This window comes from Mastomys coucha, unplaced genomic scaffold (genome assembly GCF_008632895.1).
Source record: "Mastomys coucha isolate ucsf_1 unplaced genomic scaffold, UCSF_Mcou_1 pScaffold5, whole genome shotgun sequence".
Taxonomy (NCBI): Eukaryota; Metazoa; Chordata; class Mammalia; order Rodentia; family Muridae; genus Mastomys; species Mastomys coucha.
The window spans coordinates 2,076,177-2,096,496 of NW_022196911.1; the positions used below are offsets into that span (position 1 = coordinate 2,076,177).

Genomic DNA, 20,320 nt, shown 5'->3' on the forward strand with positions numbered 1-20,320 from the left:
GTGTATGTATATACATACATGTGTTTGTGTTGTGTGCACAAACATGTACGTGTGTGCATATGTACTTGTATGTATATTTGTATAAGTACACATAATTGCAGGTACCTGTGGAGGTCAGAAGCATTGGATCCTCCTGGAGGTACACATTGTTGTGAACTTACTGACATGGGTGCTGGGCTGGGCATTGATCTTAGGTCCTCTGCAAGAGCAAGGTACTCTCTTACCACTAAGCCATGGTTGCAGCCATTCAACTGGGTTGCTTCTTCTTCTTATTATTATTGTTATTATTATTTTGTATTTTATGGTTTTTGTCTGCATGTATGTCTGTCTGCATACCATGAGCATGCATGGTTCCTGTAGAGGCCAGAAGAGGGGGGTCAGTTCCTCTGGAACTGTTGCAGAAAATTGTGGGCCACCATGTGGATAATGGAAATTGAACCCAGGTTCTCTGGAAAAACAGCCAATGCTTTTAAGCAACAAGCCAACTCTCCAGGTTGCAGTTTTTTTTAAATGATTGTGTTTAATGTTGACATACGCAATTCCTAAAAACTACTTTTTATGAACCTTCCACATGACTCCTGTACATATCACTATATGAGCTGTAAAATTAATTTTACCATCAGCAGTAGAAACTAAAAAGACCTTGGGATTCTTCATTATGTCTGAATGTTTAATCCAAGTAGTTTTCTTGAGTTCTGATACCCTTAGAAATTGGAATTAGATTACAAAATCTCTCAAAAACTATTTGAGTCAGAGGTGCTAAGTAACAAAAGTAGTACAGTTAAATTGAACTACAGTCATTCATCTGGTTCTTTGTATGTGCCATACTTGGAGTGCCAGTCTATGGAAAGGGAATAGGCTCTTCTCACAGCAAAAGGACAATCAATTGCATGCCTTTTGAAATAGCTCTCTAATTTTTAATAATAGCCTAATTGCCACTGAACAGTTTTAAAATTGTGTGCACTATGTATTCGCATGTGTATATGCATGGGCATATGTGCTGATCTATGTACCTGTGTATGAAGGCCAGAGGTCAACAATGAGTATCTTCCTCAATTTCTCTCCATCTTATATAGAGAGGCAGGATCTCTCACTTATACCTAGAGTTTATTGATCTGGCCAGTCTGACTAGCCAGCATGCTTTCAGGATCCCTGGCTGGCCACTGACTCTTGGAGATAAGATTATAGGTAGACCACCATATTCACAGGCCTTTATGAGAGGTCCAGGGATTTAAGATCAGGGCCTCATGCATATACAGCAAATACTTTTTACATGTCATAAACACTATGACCAAAAGCAACATGGAGAGGAAAGGACTTATTTGGCTTATGCTTCTATACTGAGGGAAGTCAGAGCAGGAACTCAAGCAGAGGAGGCAAGAAGCGTGGATGAAGGATGCTCACTGGCTTGCTCCCCGCAGCCTGTTCTTTCATACAGAGCCACCTGTCCAGGCATAGCTCCTTCTACATAAGCTCCTTCTACATCAATCAAGAAATGCTGCAGATGCCAGTCTGGTGGAAGCAATTCCTCAATCTAGGGTCTCTCTTCCCAGCTGACTCAGTTTTTATCAGATCACCAAAAAAAAAAAAAAACTAGGCATGAATAAATTCCAAAATCAATGCCATACATGGGATTGAAAATAGTTTAAGATAAATAAGCCAGGACAATTTTAAGAGGTCAGGCACTTTGTAATTGTAACTTTCTCCTATTTCCGTAATAAAAGTGTAACATGGTGCCAAACATAACCATGGCACAATGTAAGTTCTCAGTAAAAGATGTCATTTTGTTCCAAATGAAGAACAACAGGCACAAAAAGTTACAATCATTTTCTATTTGGGTTTCACAAAGGAAGGGACAATGTTATCAGAATAACTGGATGGTTTATGAACTTTTTTTTTTTTAACTAATGTTTGAAGTTCCTTGATCTGTGTTGAATGAAAAATGTCCCCCTAGGCTTACACACTGGAAGACTTGTCGACCATTTGGTGGCACTGTTTGGAAAGGACACGGAGGCTTTATGAGATTGCCTTGTGGGAGGAAACACATGAATGGGGTGGGTTTATACTCTAACCCTACTTTCAGATCTCTCTGCCTACTTCCTGTGTAAAGATGAAGTGTGGTCGGCCCGCCTGCCTCCCTTATCTCCTGCCACCATGCTGCCTCTGCTGTGATGAACTGTATCCTTGGAACCGTGAGCCTAAGTAAACCCTTTCTCTCCAAGCTGATTTCTGTTTGCATATTTAATCACAGCAATAGAAAGGTCACTAATACCAGCCCCAAGTAAGAAACTAATTTTAAAATTGACGAACTAGAGCTTGGTCGACGTTTTACATCAACAGCTCAAGTTAGGTGATATTTGTCTTATTCATTGGTGTCTTTGCAGAGCAGAATGGGAAGGGGATAGGGATGCCACAGGAAGACCAACAGAGTCACCTAACCTGGACCCTTGGGGATTCTCAGAGACTGAACCATCAACAAAACAGCAAGCATGGTCTGGACCACCCCCCCCCCACACACACACACACATATGAAGCAGATGTACAGCTTGGTCTTTATGTGGGTTCCCCAACAACTGGAGTGGAAGCTGTCCCTCAATCTATTGCATAAGAGTAGATCCTGTTCCTCCAACTGAACTGCCTTGTCTAGCCTCAGCGGGAGAATTCACCTAGTCCTGCAGTGACTTAATGTGTCAGGGGTAGGGTGATACCCCAGAAGGACTCCTCTTCCCCACAGGAGAAGGGCAGGGGCATAGGGGGAGGAGCCATGTGAGAGGGGACTGCTATCTGGATGTAAAGTGAATCAATAAATAAATTGTAAAATTTTAAAATAATAAATAATAAAAAAAAGCAGAATGGACTTAGAATTACCCATTTTTTTCCTCATTCTGTAAAATGATGTGCCCCGGCTGCTACATATACACATGGTCAGTTACCTCCAGTTCTTTCAGGAATTCCTCAGCTCTGAGACTATTGCTTAGGTCGCTGATGTTTTCTGCCAGCTGTGGGAGAGAGCTGTTGGACCATCCTTCTATCTCATCTTTACTTGAAAGAACATCATCCCAGGTGGACAGGCTCACTTTCAGCCTGTCCATGTTTTCCTCAATTCTTTCTGATACCTGGGAAAGAAAACAGGAGTCAGGTCATCAAACTATGAGGTGTTGGGACCCCTAATCCCCTACAAATGCTTTCCTGATAGGACAAATTATATTCTTGCAGACGACATTTTAAAATAATTACTGTACATTATCTCATGCACCTTGAATGCTAACTATCACACAGACTGTATCCATCGATGAGAGGTCATTCTGAGACATTCACTTTTCATTTGCAGGCTGTGTGACTAATGACAAAGGCTATGTCAGAATGCATGGATGTGTCACATACTACATAAGAGTCTACAGGAATGAGGTCTCTGCAGGGTGGCATTATATCTATTTTCTTTTTTTTTAAAACTTATTTTATATGTCTGGGTGTTTTGCCCGCTTGTACGTATATGACCACATGTGTGTAGTGCCTACAGAGGTCAGAACAGGGCATCGGATCCCCTGGGACTAAGGTTACAGATGACTGTGAGCTGCTGTGTGGTTGCTGGAAATCAAATCCGGGCCTTCCCCAAAGAACAGCCAAGGCTCTTAATCTCTGAGCACCCCCCCCCCCAATCCTGTACTGATTTTCAAAGCAGCACTCTACATAGCCAATCTTTGCTACTCTGTGGGTTCTTCTTTCTTGCACCCTTCTCTCTTCTTTTTCCACCTTTTCTACCCCCTCACACTACATAGGAAGAAAAAAAAAAAGACTGAGGGGAGAGAGAAAAGCAAAGTGATCCCTCAATTTAATTTCTTTTCTTCGTATTTCTTCTTCAACCATGACTACTATCCAACTACAACCAACCCCAACTCTCAAGGCCCTAGCAACTTTACACCCTCTGAAAAGTTCCCAGAATTCCAAATCTTATTTAATCCCAGAAACTATCTGCAGCTGGCAAAACCGTGCCTTGGCTAGAGCATGAGGCAAATCACAGTCAGCTGCTGCAGTCGGAAGCTGCCCCGTATCCCATACCTGGGGTTACAACCAAAGCACATTCTTATATTATCTGTCTTTTTTTTAAACCCAAATTCCAAAATTCTCAAAAAATGTCATTACAACTCTATGTACTTTTGTTTATAATGCTGTGGCATATGGCTGAGCATTAATTAGATTTCAGCATATCTATGATATAAAAAATTATTTAGCATCTGGCTATGAGGCTGATGAATGCCGGTGCAAAAACCAATGCCATGCATTCAAACTACGAGCCCGATGCTCTTTGTTGCAAAGTTACAGCCTTGATACCGCAAATCGCTATTTATTGTGATTTAGTTTCCTATCAGATATGAATAAATTATCCAATTTTTATCCATAACTCCGGCATTTTGAGAAGGGAAACATTCTGCATTGAATTTGTCATGCTTGAAGTTATTAAATGGAACTCCAGAAATCTGTAAGTTTTGTCAGACTAATTCATATAGCTTCTTACTATCTCCAACTACTATGTGAACATTATTTTTCCTCACTTTGGAGTTGACTCTTAAAAGTCAAAGTGGAGTTCTGTTCTTTGGTTAATCCTCTATTAGTTTGACTGAGAAACCTGTGTGCAAGCCACTCACGGACACCAGGGGGCGCTCTTACATCCAGCCACTTGTCCAGGGTGCTCTCCATGTCTGTCTTGATAAGGCTGAAATCTCCACTGTGGATTTTTTTCAGCTCGGATAACAGGTGTTTGCCTTTGCTGGTAAAACTATCCAACTCTTTCTGTTTAGAATTCATCTCATTCCTGGCAGTTTCATGCTGTTGACAAAAATATTTCCTTAATTAGTAAAACAGCCAGTGGTAAGGATTTAAACATTTACCTCAGCCGGGAAGTGGTGGCACACGCCTTTAATCCCAGCACTTGGGAGGCAGAGGCAGGTGGATTTCTGAGTTTGAAGCCAGCCTGGTCTACAGAGTGAGTTCCAGGACAGCCAAGGCTATACAGAGAAACCCTGTCTCGAAAAACCAAAAACCAAAAACAAAAAACAAATATTTGCCTCTAAGATTTGTTTGGCTTTAAGCAGAAATGAATGATTATACATGCATATGCATATGTATATGTATGAATACACATGTGATGTATATGTGTGTGTATACACACCTGTATATATACATATATTATGTATATTTATGTATAATTTTCTTGAATTAAAAGAATTTTAGGGTATCAGTATTAGAAAAAAGAGTTGAATGGTTAACAGGAATTATCCACATCTAAATGTACAAACAGGAACTACTGTGCCAGGCATTTCTTGACGAGTAAAATGTGAACAAGCATACTGGACCTTTTAAATAAATGCACTTGCATTTTACCTTGGAAAAAGCCCACTTAAGGTCCTTCTGGTCCTTTATGGAAGCTCTCATCGCAACGACATTGCTTGCATCTTCCAGAACTTTACACACTGCTGATTTCAAATTCTGATATTCTCTTATTAAGTCAATGAGTCCACAGCACTGGCCCTGGCTGTAATGATTAACAAAAATATCTCAGTTCTCACACATCAGGATAGGCATGAGTTTCCTTGGATTGGATCTAGTATATCCTTGCACAAATGCGTTCAGAGATGGGCATGCATACCAACCATGGTCTTCATACTGCTGTTAGTTAACTCTGCTTAATTTGGTGTTGCATGGAGGAAGAGAAGAAGGAGGAGAGAGTTAGAGGCTTTTGGAATGGGGATAGCATAAAGGCAAGATGTAGCTGCTAGAGTTTCCCAGTATCATGGCGGATCCATCAGGATTTGCCACTGGAGGAATCAGATTTAATAAGACGTCAAGATTAGGTTTTAGTTGTTGTGCCCAGAGACTGAGTTACCATTGTTTCTGAGCTAAATTTGTGTGGTGTTTTTCTTTTCATGGCGACTCGACTAGGTTCAAGACAGAAAGGAGATTGAGATGCATGCTGAACCCAGTACGAGCACACAGGAATAACCATTTTCCATTAAGATGAACACTAGGAATCTAGCGAGATATCAAGAAACTTGATCAGCCTATTAGACTGAACCAAACTGTCACCTACCAGGGCAGAGGCTTTGGTTTGTTCGTGTTTAGCTTCTAGAGAAAGAAGAGCCGGCACACGGGCGTCTGTTGAATAAGCCACCAATACCAGGTGCTCCACATTATCTTCCTCATCATAAAGTTCTACCATGGGCCCTTTAAGTCTCTATGTCACCTAGTCCTCACAGGTCTAGGTTTGCAACCTCGAGGCAGAGGACCTGCTCTTTGATGGTGAGATCCAGTGACCAGCTGAACTCAACTGACATAGGACCTGAGTGCCAGCAAGGTGGACGGACACCCTCTCTCAATGTGCAAAGCCAACATCTTGTGCAAGTTCAAAGACATTAGCTGCGAGATTCCCTCAAGCCCTCCACCAACTCTCGGAAGCATCTTGGGGTCACTCAGGACTGCTGTGTTCTCACCTCATGGCTCTTTAAAGGGATGGGAGACTCTTACCCATGGCTACTGAGAACCACTTAGGCGACACACTTAACAAAGCAGGACTTACAAAGAGTCTATAATGTGGGCAAGGCACAGGGGGTAAAAAGTGATGCTGGCCTTACAGAAGAGACACCCCACTCAGTGTGGGTACTTACTGATATTTACTGATCCAATATCGGTTATATTTTGGTGAGTGGAATATCCCATGACTTTCTAAATGAAAGTGTTATCTTGCGCATATGACCTCCAATGAGTTTGGTTGGTAGGCTATTTGCCATAGTGCCACCTCCAGGCCAAATATGAGAGTGTGAGTTAAGGAGGTCTGTGTTAGGGAAAGGAGGATCCTCTTGCTTTGCTAAAACAAGAGACTCCAGTGACAACAAAGGGAGGGATTACAGTCCCTCTAGGGGAGAACATCACAAAATCAAGAGTTCTGAGTTATTCTGGACAAATTCTTATTTCATGATGTTTCTGAGATTTTATTGACAGTTATCTTCTGTTTGTCTAATCCAGCAGCTCGCAAAATACATTCCTCAGACCAATCAGACTATTCATAAATTCATTAGAAATTCACAAAAATCAGTTTTTTCTATGCCAGAGGTTGCAAACTTTTAGTAACAATTCTATCCATTCTAATCAACAATTCCTTTTATCATCTAGAGTTTATTTGGGTCTGTATAACCTGATAGGCCCCAAAAGTAATTATTTGGCAAAGTTAGTATTTTCCCTTGCACTTTGATATTTCTTCCCATTTAATTAGTTATGCAGATGATGTAAGATTCATATACCCAGGCTATAAGAATGAAGTTAATGTTCAGGCTAGCCAACCTCAAACAACCTCCTCTTCACCAAGAAAGGTGATGATCTGATGGGAAATATACAAAGTTTGCCATTTACAAAGAACTGGTAACATTACACAGCAGTACTGGTTTGATTTTGCTTGGATTCCTGCTATGACTGTCATGCCAGAGAGTCCCAGCCTAGCTTCCGTAAGGACACTATGGAAAGACCCACCATTCTATCTCAGGATGGTTCTGCCTTATCCTGATTCCCCTAAGCAGTGTGTGTGTGTGCGCGTGTATGTGTGTGTGCGTGTGTGTGTGCGTGTGTGTGTGTGTGTATTAATCCCTATGGTTATATAGAATTAACATGTTATTTGTAGTATAACATTGAGATCCAAAAAAAAAAAAAATACTGCTTAATTTAAATCCAGTCTGCTCTCCAACTCAGTTTTATATGAGTCACCTAAATATTTCGTTTTTTTATGCTGCTTTCTTTCTTTCCCTTTTTCTTTCTTTCTTTCTTTCTTTCTTCGTTCCTTCCTTCTTTCCTTTCTTACTTTCTGTCATAAGGTGAGGAAAAAGAAACCAATAACAGATAAAACCAAACAATATTTGGGTGACATGATTAAGTTAAAAACCTGTTTAAAAAAATCATGATACAAGCCATTCCCAATTTTGTTTCAAAGGCCTTTGTATATGATAAGGTCCAAGGCTCCCATCTTTAAAGGTGTACAAATGAGTGTCCAAATATCCCAGCATCATCCACAGAAGAGAACCTCTCCATCACTGTGCTTGGCCACATTGTCAAAAGTGCACTGACTGTGAGCGAGTAATTTCTTTTTCTGTCTTATTTGTTCTCATTCTCTATTTAATTATTCTTCAGCTCAAACAATCAGTGACTCAGGTAAGCTAAGTTCTATAGTTCCCTTTTAAAAATTAAAAAAAAAAAGAGATAGTTATGTGTTCCTGTTTGTATGTATATGCACACATATATATGTGCATGCCTGTGGAGGCCAGATGTCAGAATTGCATATTTTCCCAGTCCATCTCTACATTATTTTTTGGATGAGACTTTGTCACTGAACCCAGAGCTTGCCATTTCATCTAAACAGGCTGTCAAGCAAGCTTCAGAGATCATCCCGCTTCCTGCTCCCAGAGCTGAGATTGCAGACATACCCTCTGTTTTATGTGGGGTCTGCACTGGTACTTTAACTCACGTCTTCAAACTTGGACACCCGACACTCTACCCACTAAGCTATCTTCCCAGATCTACCTTTTCACAGAATTACTTACTACTTTAGGCTATTTGTTTTTTGACATATAACATTTAGAATCATCAATTGCATATAAAATTATGTAGAGGTTCTGTTTGGGATTACACATTTATAAGGAAAACCTCAACAACAACAATTTAAAAAAAAAACTAGTCGATTTCTGAGATGTAGTAGCATACTTCTTTAATGTCAGCCCTCTGGAGGCAGAGACAAGGGGATAGAGTTTCAGGACAGCCAGGGCTACATAGAGAAGCTCTGTCTCAAAGTAAACTAAAGCAAACAAAAACTAACGAATTTTAGTAAATATTTCATTAAAGAAGATAGATCTACATCTACATATAGATCTAGATAGATAGATAGCTAAATAGAATTATATTCCTATTTTTATTAATCACCAGGCAAATACAAATTAAAAATCTGAGCTACCTCTATATGTCTGTTAGAAGATGACCAATCAATCACATGTGTAAAACTTGACAGTAGTAAGAATAGAAAACTATGTATATCTCCTGGAGATTTCACCTGCCTGGTATACATATGTTGTTGAAATTCCTTGTCAGTTTCTTATACATTTAAGCATATGCTGACCAAACAGCTCCACTTAAGGTTAAAAAAAAATCAAGAATGTGAATATCCATAGATATTCAATATGTGATAATTTACACTGGAAATACACCATTTGACCATCAACAAGTGACTATATTGTCTGAGGTTGCACACAATCAATGGAATTTGCAGATACATAATTAAAAACTGAACTAGTCACATAGAATGTAGGGAAAGCGATGAAAGGACAGAGGTCAAGTGGCCCAAGGTTGCCCGGACAGTTTCTGGCATATGAGGGAGAGAGAGAAAGAGAGAGAGAGAGAAAGACAGGGAGACAGAGACAGAGGGAGAGACAGAGAGAGAGATAGAGAGAGACAGAGACAGAGGGAGAGACAGAGAAAGAGACAAAGAAAGACAGAGACAGACAGAGACAAAGACAGAGACACACAGATACACAGAGAGAGATAAAGAGAGACAGAGATACACAGAGAGAGACACACAGAGAGACACAGAGAGAGAGAGAGAGAGACTGGGATGAGACATGAGGGGGTTTTCTATTGTTAGAACTGACACTGTGAAACTCAGTAACTGAGACTACCAAATGCATTTGCCAGAGAATTCCATAGGGAAAAAAGGGGAACTTTACAGTAAAATGAGCAACAAGAAATTAAAATATAACTAACTCAATTACAGGTTATAACAAAAGAAGTAAAGTTTAAAATTCTAATGTAGCATCTTTTAGTGGCTGATAATAGTTGCTTTTAGGCACTCTTGATAATTTGTTTTAAACATTAACTTCACATGTGTTGAACGTAATAAGAGAAGAATTTTAACACATTTCTGAAGGACTAAAGTTTTGATGTTCCTAGCAGGAGCTGGAATACCTATGTTGATAAAAAGCCATCTGGCTGTTGATCACAGGTTCAGAAAGCAACAGGCAATTCGCAGCATCATGAATTAAGGAGGAAATTTTGAAAGCAGGATCAAGAGACTTCCAACTCACTTTTCATGAATTAGTCTTTTAGTGTCGTCCCAGGTTGCCACTAAGCGGTTTATCTCCCTATCCACTTCGGGTGCAAACGCAACGTCCTTCCTGGCGATTTGTTTTGCTTTGTCTTTAAGCCAGCAGAGCTCATGCTCACGGGAGTTTAGTTCATCCTCCAGCTGGTTGAACACTCTCAACCTGTAAAGTCAAATGCTGGTTTAGTGTCAATCTCCTGAAGCAATGGAGCCACGGACCAATACTTCCTCCCTCTAACTCCATGTGCTCAGAAAGCACACATTAACACAGCCAGGGAGATGTCTGACACAAAAATCTAACTAATATGTATCAAGTGACAAAGAAGTTTTTCAAAGTCATTTTGTAAAATGACTGTATCTCAGAAAATATTGAAAATCACCCTTACTGTTTGTTTTAACCTTTCATTGAAATTTTATCTTGTCTTTTTTTATAGTACAGGAGTTCTCAAAGAAGGCTAATGCTATAAGTAGTTGAATTCTTTTTTTTTTTTTCATTATCATAGAAAAATCTTTCTAGGCTCTGGGCCTATGTGTGTGTGTATATATATATATACACTTTAGCACCACAGTGGTTTCATTTAAAATCAAAAGAGCTCTATCAAAGCTTTATGAAAAACCCAAATTACCTCCTTTAATAAAACATTACTATGAGAAATCAATCCTGATTTTATGTCCCCTAATATATGTATCTGTGCATGTATAACATGTGGCCAGAATCCATGCATTCTAGCACTGTGTTGTAGAGCACACACGTGCACTCTATGCCCTCACCCATCTTTTCCCAAAGTGGCTGCAGGCAGATGTTTCCATTCTCCACGCCTTGCAAATGTAGGTATGAAGGTACTTACAGAAGTACTGGGAGACTTCCATATAGCCAAGACTGGGTAAACCCGGAAATGCTTTTTAGTGGATTAGTGAAGCCAACAGGGCTCTGGAGCCCAACTTGGGCATTCATTTGCAGCAGTTTGGGAATGCCCACACCTGACCTGCACACACGTGCACGTGCGTGCGCGCACGCGCGCGCAAACACACACACACACACACACACACACACACACACACACACACACACACACACAGGTTTCTGACCTATGCTGCAGAGCCTGGCGGGTGGGCTCTTTTAACCGCTCCCTGTCCGTCCTCTCCTCTATGTCCTCAATGCTTCTCAGCAGCTTTTCTTTCTGCTCCTGGAATGCTTCTTTCAATGCCACCAGGGCGTCCGCCTCACTCTGCTTGGTTCCCAGAAGGTTCTGGATTCTCTCTACTTCTAAAGAGAGCTGGTCGGTGGTGGCTCTGCAGGAGGTCCTTTGCTCAGGGCTCCCACTTTTCAGGTGGCACTGGGCCTTGGCCAGGGTGCCATCAAGACCTATAGCACTGGATTCTAATGTTTTCACATCTTGAATGGCATCCTGAAGGTCCCTTTTGAGGGAGTCAGACTGCTTCTTACTCATGCTTTTGGTGGCCTCCACTGTCTGCCTGAGCTGGTGGAGAAGAGTGGACACGCAGGCATGGCTCTGGAGGAATTCTGCTAGCTGTGCCAGAGCCAGCTTCCGCCTCTCCACTATCTGGTTGGCCTCTTCGAAGAGTTGGAAGCAGTCGTCTGCCTTGCTCTGGAGTGGGTGAAGGTCCTCGGTTCTGCCCAGACTCCTCAACTGCACTATGTGATCTTGAAGGTGCTTTACTTCTCCTCTTTTCTTCTCTACTTCTGCAGTATGGTCCTGGAAGGGAAGAGAGTCCTTGAATCTCAGACACACTACCACTACCACAGATAAACCAAAGGGTTTGCGATCTCACCGTTGGTAGTACAGTCAATCGACAGCCTAGCATTTAGTTAGTTAGTTAGTTAGTTGTATTTCCGTGTGTGTATGCACTTATCCATGTATGCCTTAGCATGCATGTGTGCATACACACAAGTGTAGGCTAGAGGTCAACATGAAGGGTATCTCCTTCAAGCGCTCTCCTTGTCATGGTCAATGAACTTTAAGGTGTCTGATTTGGTGAGACAGGCTCTCTAGCACATCTCGGGTATCAACTTATCACCTGGAGCTAGGAGTAAGAACACATACTAACCACCATGTCTGAGTGTTTGACATGATACTGGAGGTCAAACTGTGGACCTTGTGCTTGAGTAACATTTTACTGACCGAGCCTTTTCCTCAGCTTGTTAGCTTAGCCATTGGAAGTCATCCATAGATGCTGGAGAGATGGCTCAGTGGTCAAAAGTGACTCATGCCCTTCCTGAAGGCTCATAGTTATCTGTGGCTTCATCTCCAGTAGATCTCACGCCCTTTTCTAGCTTCTGTGGGCAACTGCATTCACATGTATAAACTCACATATATGTGCATATACACAATTAAAAATAAATAAAATATCTTTAAGTTATCTGTAGTATAAAGAAGATTTTGTAAACACTCATAAGCATTCCCATTTTGCTCATCTATGTGTGCCGTACAGAACACAACTCTGACTTCATTATTTTCACATTTATGCTTTATTTGAGACAACTGTGTAGGATTTTGACCCGGTCACAACAAACCATAATTAAAATCCAGCAGAAGATTGCCCTCAATTGTTCCCACCACAGAGAAACCATTACTGTTTTAATCTTGGCCATGATCCTTTAGATAGCTTCCAGTTTGGCAGTTAAACAACTTCTCACTCTAGACCCTTCCTTTGTCCTTAAGAAACTTTCCTCTAGAAAACCTGCACAAGTAGGTCCAATCGCTCCTCCCCTTTAGGGTATTAGTCTTTCGAAAGCCTTTGGTTCGGGTCACTGACTAACTTGAGAACCATCCCTTTGAAATAGAGTTATTCAGAAAGCAGTACCTCTCAGCCTCTCTGGAGTGCTGCACATTTTCACCAAGTGCCTTCCTCTAAGCCAGTGGTTCTCAGCCTTCTAATGCTGCAACCCTTTAATATAGTTCCTCATGCTGTGATGACCCTCAACCATGAGATTATTTTCGTTGTTACCGCATAACCGTAATTTCACTACTGTTATGGCTCATAATGTAAATAAATGTCTGATATGTAGGATATCTGATGTGTGACCCCTGTGAAAGGGTCATTTGATTTCCCAAAGGGATTGTGACCTACAGGTTGAGAACCAGTGCTTTAAGCTATAAAACTGTCTCCTGCCCTGAAGACTGGAGGTTGACTTTTCCTTTAGGGCATAGAACCAGCATAGAATAAACACTTAGAAACTATTAAGTGTTTTATACCGAGTCTATAAGGAAACACTAGCATCCCAATGCTTGATCAATATATGATTTTGAATTATAATAGGCCCACAATAGATATTCATAGGTTACAAGTAAAGGGAATATTAATAGTTCATAAATGTGCAGCCACTTTCACACTGAGTAGTTAATTCAGAAAAAAAAAAAAAAGAGCCTTTCAAACACTGGAATTTACATTAGTCTTTGGTTTTGGGACCAAAACAAAATGGAAACTCAAAACTGGAAATCCTTAACATTTTGTGCTACAAATTGCAGGGTGGTTTGCTTGTTTGTTTGTTTGCTGCAATTAACCTGCTTTAACTAAAGGAATTTTTTTTATCTGTTTAATTTACCTGCCCAATACATGGGCTGGATCCATAAGTTCAATTATTAAGCCACCTTTCATACAAACAAAAAAATCAAAATTATTGTCATGTATGTATTTAAGTGTGTCATCCCTTTGAATGAAAAACTTCTGTCAGAACACAAAAAGATAGTGCATGCTGAACAACGTCTTGGGGACCTGTGAGAGAGCCAGAAAAAAAAAAGGCAGAGGGCTTTTTACCTCAGGTGCATTTTGTTCCCTGGGTTGTTTTTAGATGTGACTTTGTGCCTCCTGCGACAAACATTTATATTCAGTTTATAAGATATGTTTATTCTTGTTGCATGTCAGATCATAGCTCTAGAATCCAATCTGCTCAGTGTATCCTGAATCTGAATTTGGCCTTCTGCCTTGCTTTCTTGCTTTCCGAGAAATGACTTATATACTACATGTAAGACAATTGTCTTTAAATTGGTCTGTCCTGAGAGAGTTCTGGGGAAGGGCTGCTCCCTTAATATTTAGTATGTGCTTACTAACATTTATTTACACATTTTTCTGATCATTTTTTTTAACTCAAACATCCTTCCTTGGATCATTGCTATCTTTGTTACATTCGTGTATAAAAATACACTGAAACTGAAGTAAGGTTATCTGATTGTCTATAGCATCAGACTCCCATCTGCCCCATTTTTTCAGGTCCTCAGATCCCAGGCCCAGCAGACAAGATCTACACAGGTCAGCGAAAGTCAACAGATTCTCTTTTCTGAATACATCTATTTTCCATCTTGAGAGGATCTGTTTTACCTTGTGCCGAGTAAGAGCCACTTGATGGTCCCTTAAATTTATCTCTGAAGTCCTTTGCAATTCGCTGAGAAACTGCTTAATCCAGACAGAGAAGGAGAATAGCAGTTCATCAAACTGCTTGTGCTCAGCCAGCACGGACTGGAGGAAGTGCATCCTAAGGGGAGAGTGGGGCTTTCAGTGGCCATGACCAGAATGGTTCCGGCTAAACTTCGAAGAAGGAGCTTGTGTCCTGAGCAAAGTAAAACAGTTACACACAGACAAGCCAGACCTCTGAGTACTCGCAAAGCCCCACGCTCTGCCTTTCTCATGGTTTTCCTGGTCTCAGTGAACAACTGTCCACTCTGATGGCTTGTTCCTCCTCTGTGCTTCCTCACCAAGTCACCCCTCAACCACATCTGAGCTGTGCCCATTGCCTAGCAGCTTCATCACCACATGCAAAGCAGTACCTCTCCCTGTGCCCTGTCCCACCCAGCTCCAGTCTAAGCCTCTTCCTTCCTTGCCTAGTTTCCAGAAGCACCCCAAGCTCCCACACCTCCCCACTGCCCACACTCTGGGTGACAGCCAGATGTGATTTATTGGATTAGAGAATCCCTAGTCATGCTTTCATACCACTTCCTGCTCACTTCTGAGGGGTGCTCTGGATTCAAACATGACAGATAAAGTCAGTCTCATCTCTTTCAGAACTAGACCTTGAACAGCCACATTAAATAAGCTCAAACAAAACACAATGTTCACCCTTGTAGTCCAAGGCACATTATTAGAAGCCCCTTTGTGAGCAACCAACAACCTTTTGCTGATTATCTGCGGTAAGTCATCCCAGCGTTCATCCAGCTGTTCCAACTGCAGCTTCATCATTGCCACGTCCTCTTTGGAGGCTGCTGAGAACAGGGCTTCCTTCAGCTGCAGGAGATTGCTATAGAGTGAGGCCTGGGACACAACTTCATTTTGCAGGGCCTGGAGGATGGAATGCAAGATAGGCCTCAGTGCGACAGGACCCAGGTCCCAGAGGACCACTGGAGACTGGCTTTGCATTCTCATAAAAAAGATCAGAGAGACTTGCTGTTGCTCGGTTTTATCATTGGCTCTAGGCCACCTTTAACACAAGTTTTTAAAATGATAGTGAGGCCTGTAGGATTTTTTTTTCTGTGTCTGATTATAGAGTGAGGTAACTTTGGAGCTGTGAGTTTCTCTCACAATGAGTAGACAAAGAGAATCAAAGAAAATCTACTGCAAGAGATCACTGTACTTCTAGCATAAGTCAGGATGCTGTTCCAAGCTCTGGGGATATGATATTGCTCTGTTTGGAGACTTTATTAGACCGGACTGAAGAACTTAAGAGCTCTTCATCTTATTTCTATGTAATACATCGACTTTACTTTTATTTTTGATGAATTAGACAATGAACCCTTTGAGTGCTCCAAGGCCACGTAAAAGCTTTGGCTCTTACTAACAAGAGAAAGGACAAAGATATCAGCAGGTGACAGCAGTTAAAAGAGTCACAAGTGAGATGACATTTCATGGTAGTAAAGACCCATCAAGCTGTTTCTATTTGCTTCCCCTCAAGGTCCCATACAGGATGCAAACTGCAGAGGCAGAAAAGGATGGAGTACCCTTCCATGATCACGAGGAACACTTGAGGCCGGACTCAATTCTACAGTGGACCCTGAGAGAAGACACCTGGGAAGCAAGGCCAGGAGGTGAGCTGGCGATGAACAATGTTGTCAGGCTACAGTCCAGAGGAGACTTGGCTGACACTGCAGTATTCAGACCCTGTGAGAGAAGCCTGTGGTCCCTCTTAGTCCTCTCACTGTCTAAAACTTGTTTGTGTTTACAGCTTCAGTATCCGACGTGGCACCTGGCTTACAGCAGGCACCGGTCAATATCTTTTGCTTCATTGCATGAATGGAAGGATTAACAAGGAGACAAACACAAGGATCATAAAAGCAGAGAGTGGATCTGTGCCTCTCTTTCTGAAACTACCTTTCCACATGTATAAAAGGACCAAATTGAGGTGTGAGTCCCTTCATCATTAGGACAATTCCAGACTTTGTGGAAAGGACCTTTAGGGAAGATGAGGAACATTCAAGCTTCATAAGGTCGAGGAGGAAAAGACTAGAGGCAGAGCATTCTTCCAAATTCAAGGAGGAAAAGAACAGAAGGCGGGCAGTAGGTTCAGACACCAGAGGTCTCCTGGGTAAGACTTTTAGGAACAATATAAAACTAGAAGGCTCCTGCTTTGTTTTCTAACTACACTGAAGAGAGGTGGGGAAAGTCAAGCTATGAATCTACCATACAATAAATTTCTTTTTAGAAATAATTTTGTCTGCTGACATTTCTGGCACAGATAGCATCCTCTTAACACATTATTAATATACCCAAATCATCCATATTGTCTGCAGCTTCAATAATAAAAGTGTTTTTTATTTCAGTTTAGAAAATTGGCTTTTCAAGGATGTTTTAAGCCACATTATTTTTCAGTCTTCCCATTGGGTCTTCATCTTCTTTTCTTTTTCTGTCATTCCTAAATGCAACAATCACTCTTGATTTTTTTCTACAATCCGTTCTTTCTTAAAACAACAACAACAACAAAAAACCAAAAAACTTTTGCTTTTTTTAAAAAAATCACATCCATTCAAAGGAAGAGTGATTATGCCTGAATCCACTGATGTAGCTTATCCACACACACTCTGCATCTCCCCACTCTCCATGCCTGAAGCCACTGATGTAGCTTATCCACACACTCTGCATCTCCCCACTCTCCTGGAATGCCAGTGAATGATATTTAGATGCTACACAGTGTATTACAGAATTCTCTAAGATATTGTGGACACAGGTCACTACAAAGTTCCCACTGCTATATCGTGTCTGTGAGTCCAGAATACTCTCTTTGTTTCAGTGATACCAAAGGATGGTTTCAGGATGGTTAAATAGTTAAAGGACTTAGAGATTTCATTAATAAATTAACATTAAAATGCAAGCAAACTAGACCATTCCATTTCTGTTCTCACCCCCTGCCCTTTGATCTTGCCTGTATTAATTGCAGTTCACTTTCTACTTTGACTCTGTCTGCAGAAATGTCCTTTTCTGGTGAACTAGCTATGGCTTCACATCGCTCTAACCAGGTCATGAAGGGCGATAGTCCCTTTTCCAACCTAAAAAAAAAAGGAGAGAAAAAAATCATATGATTTTCAACTGAGACACTAGAAGATAAAAAGCTCCAGGTCAGCAAGTCCAACATGACCTGTCGCAAATGATACACACTGTCTGTGGCATTTCTGCATATCAAAGTGATAAATTCCATTCATTTCTATGACAACCCTCACTTCTGTACTGTATGTAAAGATACGCATGCTTCCTCCCTACTCTCGGGCCCATGGCTCAATAATACCTCACAGTAGATATCCAAATTCACTAGTCTTATATCTAGGGTGATTATTTCCCACCACTTAGAGCAGCAGTTCTCAACCTGTGGGTCATGACCCCTTGGCAAAACTTGATCTCCAGAAATATTTACATTATGGCATTATGATCCATAACAGTAGCTAAATTATAGTCATGAAGTAGCAATGCAAGTAATTTTATGGTTGAGGGTCATCACGACATGAGGAACTGGGTTAAAGGGTCTCAGGAAGACTGAGAACCACTGACCTACAGAACAGTTCATATGTACTCTCCTATCCAGCATAGAGCGTAAGCCAAGAGCTGCTCACCTCTGCCAGTGAGCCAGTAGGTCCTCCAGTGCCTTCTGCCTCTCTTTGGCTTTGTGTAGTATCTCCTCATACTGTTGCTGTAGGCCTGCAGCCTCCTGAGTGCAGGACTCTCTGTTTACCATCTTCTGGGAACTGGCTGAGAACATGGTAACTGCGCTGTTGAGGGACTCTAGGGCTTGACAGAGATCCTGAGGAGAGAGCAGAGAGAACTCAATCTGTCAGGTCTTTTCCTATAGTAATGAAGGTTATTTAAAAATGTATGAACTATTTATTTCTACAATTTTCCCTTTAGTGTCGTTGACCTCAGGTAATTGAAATGACAAAAGTCAAGACTGTGGCTGAGAGGGACGGCTGGACGACAGCAACAGTAAGAACAAGCGAGGAATATTTTTCAATGACACTCATCATGACAAAGTCTTTGCCTTCAGCCACAAGGCAACCATGGTTCTGAAGAGTGTCCTGCCATGGTCTGCAGCAAGACACATTGACTGTGAAGAGAAAGTTGCTTTAAGGAGCTAGAATTTCCCCAGTTAAGAATATAAAGCTGGGGACTGGAGAGATGGTTTAGTGGTTAGGAGCACTGACTGCCCTTCCAGAGGTCCTGAGTTCAATTCCCAGCAACCACATGGTGGCTCACAACCATCTGTAATGGGATATGATGCCCTCTTCTGGTGTGTCTGAAGACAGCATCAGTGTATTCATATACATGTGTAATAAATAAATCTTTTTTAAAAAAAGAATATAAAGCTATGGCCAGTGAGATAGCTTATTGGATAGATGTGCTTGCCACCAAGCATGATAACAGACTTTGATACCTCTGACCCACATGGTACAGGAGAGAATTGATTTCTCACTCCTCTGACCTCTCACTCCTGGTAACCAATGTTTATTTATTTGTTTGTTTTATAAAAGTCATGACAAAGGCCAGGCGGTGGTGGCGCATGCCTTTAATCCCAGCACTTGAGAGGCAGAGGCAGGTGGATTTCTGAGTTCGAGGCCAGCCTGGTCTACAGAGTGAGTTCCAGGATAGCCAGGGCTTCACAGAGAAACCATGTCTCGAAAAACAAAACAAAAAAAAAGTCATGACAACTATGTTCAGGACAAAATCATGCCTGGGACATAACACATTTGGGGAAAAGAAGGAAGATGAGACTATACATTTAAACAACCTCAAAGTGACATAATTTGTGAAAATTATTATTCATTATATGCTGAATATATGAAACTTTAAAATTCTATTCTTCCCTTACAAAAAACCACATATAAGGTGCTATTATATCTACAGAAATATATACAAAGATTCATAGATGTGATTTGATGCCAGGAATGATGCTGATGCTGGTGGTAGTGATAAAGGAACTCAGAATACAGCAGGTGTTATGTTATGCATATTACATGGGCTGATTTAATCTTTGTGGACAGAGATGGCTCAGCAGTTAAGACCCTGGAATGCCCTTTTAAAGAACCCAACCCTGGAAGCTCACACATGCCTGTATCTCTATCTCCAGGGACTCTGATGCCCACTCTGGTTTCCACTGGCACAGCATTTATATGCAAATACCTCACCATACACATAGGTGCATAATTAAAAATAAAAATTAAATCTTTAAAAATTAATCCTCATAAAAATCCTGGCACATCCAATTTATTTCCTTTTTTTCCCACCACATCAGAAACTCGAGAGAAGAATGGCTTGTGCCAAAATGTTTTTTTTTTTTAAATCTAATTATTAAAAAAGCAGAATGCTATCTTCTTCTCATGTTCTAACATTAGTGGAATGTTAAAATAATTTCATCAAATTGGATTTTTCTACCTCTTCTATACTATATTAAAATATATAAATAGCAGAGTAGCTTTCTTGCTGAACACATTCAAGCAGCCTAGATCCATTACTCTTTCCAGGTGTGCATTGTTAATCATTTGTTCTCCGCTCCCAACTCCCTTCCTCTATGATAAAGACATGTGTGCATGTATGCTCATAAAGTAGGGACAGTGTATGTTGTTTTGCTTATGAGTCAACATGTTTCCTTTGTGCCTGATTCTCTGTTTGCACCTTTCCCTGTGTTCTCACAAGGCTTTCAGATGTCTTGATGAAGACTGACAATAAGTAGGCGTTAAGAAGCCAGGTTAAAGAAACAGA

The 20,320-nt window shown here is 41.0% G+C and overlaps 1 protein-coding gene across 13 annotated transcripts in view; it reads right to left on the reverse strand.

Moving 5' to 3' along the window:
* The window catches only part of Syne1 (spectrin repeat containing nuclear envelope protein 1), a 506,592-nt gene that overhangs the window by 292,118 nt on the left and 194,154 nt on the right, over positions 1 to 20,320 (reverse strand). For all 13 annotated transcript variants that reach the window (XM_031352591.1, XM_031352581.1, XM_031352587.1 and 10 more), the window contains 9 exons: positions 18,181 to 18,368; positions 17,499 to 17,622; positions 15,258 to 15,424; positions 14,471 to 14,624; positions 11,219 to 11,847; positions 10,113 to 10,292; positions 5,383 to 5,533; positions 4,669 to 4,827; positions 2,934 to 3,116 (listed from right to left, as the gene is read on the reverse strand). In XM_031352591.1, coding sequence (XP_031208451.1) covers positions 2,934 to 3,116; positions 4,669 to 4,827; positions 5,383 to 5,533; positions 10,113 to 10,292; positions 11,219 to 11,847; positions 14,471 to 14,624; positions 15,258 to 15,424; positions 17,499 to 17,622; positions 18,181 to 18,368 — 1,935 coding nt within the window. The remainder of the gene's footprint in view (positions 1 to 2,933; positions 3,117 to 4,668; positions 4,828 to 5,382; positions 5,534 to 10,112; positions 10,293 to 11,218; positions 11,848 to 14,470; positions 14,625 to 15,257; positions 15,425 to 17,498; positions 17,623 to 18,180; positions 18,369 to 20,320) is intronic.